General features: G+C 39.2%; 1 protein-coding gene across 1 annotated transcript; it reads right to left on the bottom strand.

Moving 5' to 3' along the window:
* Positions 1-2,359: 2,359 nt before the first annotated feature.
* LOC134317831 (dystroglycan 1-like) lies at positions 2,360-7,228 on the bottom strand. Its single transcript, XM_062998554.1, has 2 exons — positions 6,989-7,228; positions 2,360-5,124 (listed from the first exon to the last, which is right to left on the bottom strand). The coding sequence occupies exons 1-2, from the start codon at positions 7,226-7,228 to the stop codon at positions 2,764-2,766; spliced, it is 2,601 nt and encodes an 866-aa protein (XP_062854624.1). The 3' UTR covers positions 2,360-2,763.
* Between the last annotated feature and the right edge of the window lie 2,192 nt (positions 7,229-9,420).

Genomic DNA, 9,420 nt, shown 5'->3' with positions numbered 1-9,420 from the left:
AAGGACCCGGACCACCGGGTTGCCTCGAAATTGAACCCAGGATCTCTTGCTGTGAGGCAACAGTGCTACTCACTGAGCCACCGTGCCACCCTTTGATCTGTATAAATGTTTAAACTTTTATAAAACTCTTTAGCAAAGATACACTTCATGGCCAAAATATGTGCAACACACTCAGAAATTCACTTAATCGTTATCCACCCTCTTAATGTTTTGAAAAGAAAAAAATTACTTATGGGGAACACTCTTACACCTGGACCAAATCTGCAGCATGTAATCTGCACCAACACAGCATTAATTATGCCAGATTTTTATGTTTATTATTTTATTGGTCTGAACAGTAAGAGATCAGTGGCAGAATAGCCTCCAAAAATGTTGTCATAACATTGCCAGATTCAAAGTGTTCACAATTTTTAGTGCAGCTTTATTAATATATTTTTCATAAACAATTTTAGACATATCAAAAATGTAGTTAAAAACATTACAATTACTTTTTTCAGTTGTTCAATGTGGTCTTTTCTTTTCTTAGCCATCATGAATCCCCTTCAGCTTATCAAAAGTTCTAAAACATCCACAGTACAATGTCTAATACACATCCCTGTTATATAAGATTCTGTGTACAATCTTGCAATTATGGTTTTAGAGTAAAAATTAGATTACTTGCAAATGTCTGTAAAATAAAAAAGCATTGTTTGTACTACTGTACAGTAGTGACAAATTATAACTGATTGCACGAATGGAGCAGGCACACATTTACAAACACACAATGCTGTGTACATCATAAAGAGAAAGTAACACACTAGATACAGCAGTTCAAATCATGAAGGTCCTTGTGCTGAAGTCCTTATAATAAAAATGATAAAATATTATACAAAGATAAAAATTGAGTCATTCTAAAATGAAAAACCTAATTTATAGCAATGAATATAATGGCTGAGGAATTAAAAGAAAACTGCACAATTACAAAATATCTGACAACAGAAACAGTGATATAAGTGCTTTCACATCAGAAATGTTCCCTTTTTGACAAATAACATGGCATCAAAGACCAGTTTGCCAGATTTCCGCCAAGAACAGCCTTGCAAAGCAATTTTAATTTATTTATATTTCCAACATTCATTTAATGTTAATTTAATATTTTTGTGTCAAGCTTCTTCACAGTGCTCACAATCTTGTCATCGTCATTAATTACCCTGTACACCTTATGGTCAGAAGTGTGGATTTAAACTTGTTGGGTATCCTTTTTTTTAACACTGGTTAACAATACACAGCTGCTCTCCCTCTTACTTCTGTAACAGCCTCCTCTATTCAGAGAAGGCTTTGTACAACATTTTGAAGTGTGTCTGGGAAAAATATTTTTGCCCATTTAGTCAAAAGGTCATTTGTAAGATAAGGCGCAGACTGCATTTGTATTAAGTGGTGTCCAAAGTCATCTTTTGCCAGAGGTAGTCTTGTAATCGATAACGACTGATCTTGAAAGGCTACAAAAAAATAGCAACCATATATTTGATCTCACTTTCTCCAATCAAATCAAGTTAAAGAATATTCTGATGTAAGAGACTTTCTTGTTTATGTCCATTGTCGCTTCTCTAATTGTGTGGTGTTTTGGGATTTAAATTTTTTGTCCTTTTTGTAATAATTTTGTAGTGATATGCATAACGCAGTTACTTAAACTCACAAAAGATTTTGATGTTGCTTATTTTCTAGTCTACTATATGGACAAAAGTAATGGGACAACCCTTGTAATTTCTTTTATTTATGGGTTTTAGCCACAACAATTGCAAACAGGTGTAATAAATCAATTACATTAAATTAATCAAGGAAATTATGTCTCCAACTTTGCAGCAACAGTTTATGAAAGGCTCTTTCCTTTAGCATGACTGTGGCCTATAAAGACATTTTAAAATGCTTGGTTTTAAGAAATTTGAGTGGTCTACACAGCCCAGACCTCAGCCTCACTAAAAAGCTTTGGAATAACCTGGAACATTAATTAAGGCTTTCTTGACCAACATAAATGCGCCAGACAAACAAATGCTCTTTTGACTGAACAGGCACAAATTTGACATAGCGGTCACACATGATCTAGAGCTTGTTGGACATTCAGTTTCAAATCAAATGGTGTCATTTGATGTTGAAACTGAATGTCCAACAAGCTCTAGATAAAGTGTCCAAATGTTTTTGGCAATATCGTGTATTTCTTTTTACATGTAGTTTTAAGACAACATTACCTTAAGAAGCTCTTATTAAGCTAAAAATAATCATTTACACATATGTCTAATTTTACTATAAGGCTTCCCATGATCAATTATAACCAGCAGTAATATGTGGTTTAAAAACAATACTTTATAGAAATGTTGCTTCCAGGAAAATAAAGACATTAAAAATGATCATTATAAAAATCTGACAGTATACAGACACAAAATGCACTCAGGCTCTGCTTCCATCTCTGATCAATAGCTCAAAGGCTTATCGTCTGATCGTGTGACTATGGCTGGCAGTAGCTGTTTTAGTTTTAAGTCAGTATTTTTTATTGTTAGTAAGTGTAGTTTCAGTGTAAGTCCTTTGAAACAAGGTCTTGCAAGGTTTTGTTTAGTGTTTTGAACATTTTGGCTTGGTAAATGACAATTGTGTAGATTTAAATGCACTGCTCAGCCATTCAAGTCACATGCCTGAAAGTTAAGGACTTGGTCCACAGCCTCCTTATATATTCTATGTTTACACTATTCTATTCCCCTAAAACATATATAGTCTAAGTCTGGCTATCTATTATGGAGGCACATAGGGTGGTGGGCATCTGTAGGATGTCATGTTTTTTGGCCGTGAACCTCTGGACTCTATGGGGATGGTGAAAGGAGGGGGAGGCTGATAAGGCAGAGTACCTGGGTCATCACTGCTTAGGCAGATGTATTCCCCTAGTATCTGATGGTTGAGCAAGGACCCTTCTCCACAGGCCGAACTGGAATATTGAGGAGGTGGCAGCGGTGGCTTCTCTTCACGCAATATCAGTGGCATGCTGGATGAGGATGGTGATTTAGTATCATCCAACTCATCTGCAAAAATAATAGGAACACCTTTTTTAATAAATGTGGCCTGTTCCTCAGTGGTCATCTTTCCATTATGTTTCTTTCTGTAGCAAACCATGGCAATAAATCCACCACAGAGAAGTAAAGCTGCGACTACAACGGCTGGTATTACGGTGTGCAAGTAAACATCATCGCTGCGACTCCAGCCAGAGCTAGACGAAGGCGCAATTGTAGATGGCACTTGAGTGGAAACATTCACTGGTGACAAAGAGATGGATACCTCTTGTGGTGGCACAAACAAGAACCTCTGGCATTTGTTGACTCCACGAACAGTGACATTTATGGGTATAAACTCTGGTTGCATGGCACCATAGAATATGGGAGTGGGATGACCATTAGCATCCGAAATCCTACGACACATTGCCTGAATCTGCTCCCTTGGGCAAGGGCTTCTAGGTAAGCTGCTACTGGTCCACTCCACAATGATGGACCCCCAGGTGATATTTTTTAAGGTGATTGTGTTGCTGTTGCGATCACCCAGTGCTGAGGCAAGTTTTTTGCTAAGTAAGATTTTTTTGTGAATGTCCTTGCTCAACATATTGGGTTCTCCTTGAAAACAAGCAGTAAACACAACAGGTGATTGGTCATCAGTTGGCCAGGGGTTAACTTTAACCTCAAAAGCATCTGTGGTGCTTAAATGTTCTTTATCTATAGCCATCATAAAGAATTCATGTCGACCAACATGGCCATGATCAGGAAGGCCATATAGCAGCTGACTGGTGCTGTTGAATTGTATCCAGGAGCCCTCATCTAGTACCTGGTTGTAAGTCTGACGCAATGACAACCGCAACTTTTCTGTGCTCCCATCTTCCTGATCAAAAAACGTGTCAGCTGGAATCTTGACCTCAAAATATGTCCCAACCCAGACATTTATTTCATCAATTGGGTTGTGCAGTTCAGGTTTTTGGTTAGGCAAGGGGCCTCTGGGGGCTTTATCATTTGTAGTTTTAGGCTCTATGGACAAGGATGGGGTCTTCTGTTTCTTGCTCTTTTTTGGGGTGGAGATCTTGGGTCTGCGAGTGGTTGGAGCAGTAACAGAGGCAGTAGGCTCAACATAACCCATACGAGTCAATGTTGATTGCAGAGGGAGTGTACTGGTACTGCCCAGAAAACGAGTGGGAAGGGGGTGGCCCAGGACAGGTGTGTAAGCTACCCTATCCCGGATCCGAATAGTAGGTTTTATTGGCAAAGGCAAAGGACCACGAGCAGGATTTACCAACAGATTTGTAGAGGCAGCAACAAAAGGGGAAGCTTGAGCAGGCACAATACGCTCTGCAGGTTCTGAGTAAATGGTTGGAGTAAACTGGGATGGCACAGGTGTTGGACTGTTGTGTAGCTGCCTTCTGATTCGTCTGACCACATGAGGCTTCTTATTGACAATGTACCATCCAACCACTGGATAGCCCAACTGAAATGACATAGTGCCATCTTTGGCTGGCAACTCAACTCCACTTATGTCAGGCAGTTTGCTTTGGTCAAGTGCACAACCTAGTTTCCAGAACAACAGTGCACCATTTTCTACCACCTTCTTTGCATTGCCTGGTCCCGCCATGAACGCAGTCATGTCAAAAAAGTGGTTGTTAATAACAGGCATGACTCGCATCAGCTCTGGTGCCACATTACCAAATTGACTCATTTTCTGCAGCAGCGCAAGTCGTTCCCTGGAAAACATTTTGGTGAGGTCAGCATCCAGAATAACAGTTAGTACAGTAACTGGTTGGCCACCTGAACAAACACATACTGTTGTTCCATTAGTATACGGCTGCAGTGCCAGTGGAAGTTCTGGCTCCTGTTGGTCTTCTTGCTTAACAGTGATTGTGAAGAAATCTGTTTGGTGTGCATCAGTATGTGAGCTGCTACTCAGTTTGCTTCCACTCAGAACCAAGTGTCTATGTATACGGGCATCATGATTTTGTATGGCTGCTGGAGAAAAACTGAACCGATAATGTCCCTTATCACCCTCTAGTGGGAGACCTTGTAGAAGACAGAGCTGATGGTCCCAATGTAGCCAAGCACAGCAATCAGCAGTGTCCATCTTAAACAACTATTAAAAGCAGAAAAAGAGACAAATATAAGTAAATATGAAAATAAAAACATAAACAAAAGTATAACCATATGTTACATTATTATTTCAATGTATTTTTGCCAATCTGAACCAAATGAAATGTAGTCAAACTGGTAAGGCAAATGTTATCCCCATTTCAAAAGTTAAAACATTTTGTAAAAGGCAGTAACAATCTGGGATTGTTAATTTTCTTTTCTTTCCTTTATTTAACTGACAAAAATATGTTTAAGTAATGACTTTTAATGTTTTCGCTCAGCAACTTAAAATTTACATTTGCATTTAGCAGATGCACACGTCTTAAGATGTGCAACAGTATGGGGTCGTTGTTGCATTTTTCGTTTTAAAATTCTCTATTGGGGACAGGTCATGACTGCAGGCAGGCCAGTCCAGTCCTCATACCCTCTTCTTCCGCAGCCATGCCTTTGTAATGTGTGCATGTGGTTTTGCATTGTCTTGTTGAAAAATGCATGGACATCCCTGGAAAAGATGACGTCTTGAAGGCAGCATATGTTGCTCTAAGATCTCAATGTACTTTTCTGCATTAACGCTGCCATTACAGAAGTGTAAATGACCTTTGCCAAGGGCACTGACACAGTCCCATACCATGACAGACCCTGGCTTTTAGACTTGTAGCTGATGACAGTCTGGATGGTCCTTTTCATCTTTGGTCAAGAGCACACGCGTCCATTTTTTACAAAAAAGACCTGGAATTCATCTGACCACAATACACGTTTCCACTGTGTGATGGTCCATCCTAGATGCTTTCAAGCCCAGAGAAGTCCGCTTCTGGACATGGTTAACATAAGACTTCTTTTTTAGCACAGTAAAGGTTTAAGTGGCATTTGTGCATGTAACATGTATTGTAGTGCCAGATCCTCTGGCCATCTTTGCTTATCAAAGACTCAGTTTTTCCTGGATGCTGCTTTTGTTCCAAACCATAATTACAATCACCTGTTGACATCAACTGTTTGAAAACACATCATTATTTAGTTTTTTTTACCTAAATAAGCCCTAAATTGCCCCATCCCAACTTTTTTTGGAATGTGTTGCAGGCCTGAAATGCAGGAATGGAGGTATATTTAACAAATGAAATGAAGTTGAGCGGATAAAACATGAAATATATCATGTTAAAACTGTCTGATATCAAATAAAAGTCAAGTTTATGTAAGAAACACTGCATTTTTATTTTATTTGCATTTTCCATACTGTCCCAACTTTTTCTGATTTGAAGTTGTATATACTTATACAAAAAACAACAGAAACCTAAGTATATCAGTTTGCAATTTCTAAACTTTCATATTGACACTGACAGTTATCAAATTCGCTATATACTACAACATTTCCAGCTGCCTCATCTGGCCACCCCTATAAAGATTTTCTGGGGGTACCACAGCACATAAATGGCAAGGCCAGAGTACATGATTCTGTAACAATGACCCCTGCCAATCTCCATGGCAGATGGGCCCATTAGAGTAATCAATATTTTGTAACTTTTTTAAATATCTAGAATGTGTCACAGTAGATCTGATAAAGGCAGTCAGTCTGGCTTTTTTAACATTCATTTTTGTAGCCTCTCGTATCCATTTCAGAGAATGAATATCATAGTCCTAAACATTATTGTTACTTTTTGATATTGTAAATAGCTCATTGCATATGACTGGCTTAAAACAGTTTACAACTAATAGCAAAAATAAGAAAATAATATGAATCTATGAATATAAATGTAGTACAAAAAATATGGTAAATATTTAAAATTGCCTTCCCTCACATTCCTAAGATTTAAAACCCACTGCCCAGACAATTACATTTAGGTGAATGTTGCCACTCTTTTTTAGAAACTTACTATGTTTGTGACATGGCAGTTTTCTGATACCAGTGGAATCCTCATCCTGAACATCTGACCCACCACTGCAACAGAGTCTGAAAAAGTAGTCACTCTGGATACAGACTCCTGTAAGTCCGTGAGTAAGGTGGAGTGCATGGAGGCTTCCAGTTCGACGATTATTGGCTCTGATGCACATGTGATGGCACAAACCAGCAGAAGTTCCCACACACTTTGCATTATGCTCAATTGGTGGCTCATCCTCTTGAATCTTAGCACTTAGTCTAACTGAAGGCTTGTTTTCTGTTTCATGTCATTTGTTTAGGCGTCTCTCCTCTGTCCTTTAAGGTTAATCCAGTCCGCACTGCCATAGAGGAGCCATAGTCCTAAAAGGCAACAGGAAAAGTTGGTCATATTAAATAGAGTTGTCATTACAGTAAAAAGTAGATATGTAGAAGGAACCAAATATAGTGCTTCAAACAGAACTAACTTACAATACATAGACAAAAGTATTTGGACACCTGACCATAAGTTCGTTTTAGAATAGGATCTCCCAACAATGTGCAGTGACATGATGTTCCCCTAGGTAGTGCAATTCGAGTATGTATTTATTTATTAGGATTTTAAAGTCAAGTTTTACACACGACAGGATCTCAAGTTTGTCAACAAATCTGTGATAAAATGATTTAAATGTTATATTAAAACAATGTTCCCCAAAGAAAGACTGGAAGGAATCTGAATTTTCCCTCTATGGTGTAATAATATCATTTAATGATTCAAAAGATCTGGAGAATTTCAGTGAATAAAGGCCAGGGGTTAATGCCGAAGTTGAACACCTGTGATTTCCGATTCCTCTGATGGCACTGCTTTAAGAATTGTCATTTATCAATAGCTGATATAACCACATGTGCAAGGGATTACTTTGGCAAACCTTTGTCAAGCACTACAATAATAAGTTACAGTCACAAATGCTATTAAAACACAAATGTGCAAAAAAAAAAAGCCTTATGTTAACCATGTCCAGAAGGCATCGAAGGCATCTGGGATAGACTGTTGCACAGTGGAAACGTACTGTGGTCAGATAAATCAGTATTCTAGATCTTTTTTGGAAGAAATAGATGCCATGTACTTCGGACCAAAAAAGAAAAGGACCATTCAGACTGTTATTAGCAACAAGTTCCAAAGCCAGGATCTGTCATGGTATGGGGTTGTGTCAGTGCCCTTGGCAAAGGTATTTTACACTTCTGTGGTGGCAGCATTAATGGAGAAAAGTACACTGAAATGTCCAGGGATGCCCGTGCAATTTGTCAACAAGACAATGCTAAACCACATGCTGCACATGTTACAAAGGCATGGCTCGGTAAGAAGAGGGTAACGAGTACTGGACTGGCCTGCCAGAAATAATGTGTAAAGAATTTTTAAACAAAAAACGCAACAATGACAACCTCATATTTGCTACATAATACCTGCTACATATCTGTTTGTTTTCTTTAATAAACATAAGCTATATTTTATGGTTAAAAAAAGAAAAGTGTTTCCTTGCAAAATATGTGTTCAGTAAGCATGCATAAGACCAAAGGTGCCTTTCAACATTGCCTCTGGTAGAGCTTTGTGTTTTTAGTTCAGCAGTTGTTTGAAATTCACAGTAATCGTAGCTAACCTGTAGGTAAACTTTTTTTTTTACTTTATATATATACAGGGGTTGGACAAAATAACTGAAACACCTGGTTTTAGACCACAATAATTTATTAGTATGGTGTAGGGCCTCCTTTTGCGGCCAATACAGCGTCAATTCGTCTTGGAAATGACATATACAAGTCCTGCACAGTGGTCAGAGGGATTTTAAGCCATTCTTCTTGCAGGATAGTGGCCAGGTCACTACGTGATGCTGGTGGAGGAAAACGTTTCCTGACTCGCCCCAAAGTGGCTCAATAATATTTAGATCTGGTGACTGTGCAGGCCATGGGAGATGTTCAACTTCACTTTCATGTTCATCAAACCAATCTTTCACCAGTCTTGCTGTGTGTATTGGTGCATTGTCATCCTGATACACGGCACCGCCATTGGATGCACATGGTCCTCCAGAATGGTTCGGTAGTCCTTGGCAGTGGGCAGCGCCCATCTAGCACAAGTATTGGGCCAAGGGAATGCCATGATATGGCAGCCCAAACCATCACTGATCCACCCCCATGCTTCACTCTGGGCATGCAACAGTCTGGGTGGTACGCTTCTTTGGGGCTTCTCCACACCGTAACTCTCCCGGATGTGGGGAAAACAGTAAAGGTGGACTCATCAGAGAACAATACATGTTTCACATTGTCCACAGCCCAAGATTTGCGCTCCTTGCACCATTGAAACCGACGTTTGGCATTGGCACGAGTGACCAAAGGTTTGGCTATAGCAGCCCGGCCGTGTATATTGACCCTGTGGAGCTCCCGACGGACAGTTCTGGT

Source organism: Trichomycterus rosablanca, chromosome 7 (assembly GCF_030014385.1).
Source record: "Trichomycterus rosablanca isolate fTriRos1 chromosome 7, fTriRos1.hap1, whole genome shotgun sequence".
NCBI classification, from domain to species: Eukaryota; Metazoa; Chordata; class Actinopteri; order Siluriformes; family Trichomycteridae; genus Trichomycterus; species Trichomycterus rosablanca.
This window is presented reverse-complemented; position numbering and strand designations above follow the sequence as displayed.

Coding starts and splice junctions, on each gene's coding strand:
- LOC134317831 (XM_062998554.1), bottom strand. CDS start 7,228: ATGAGCCACCAATTGAGCATAATGCAAAGTGTGTGGGAACTTCTGCTG. Junction 5,125..6,988: donor ACTGCCATGTCACAAACATA/GTAAGTTTCTAA, acceptor TGCTTTTAATAG/TTGTTTAAGATGGACACTGC.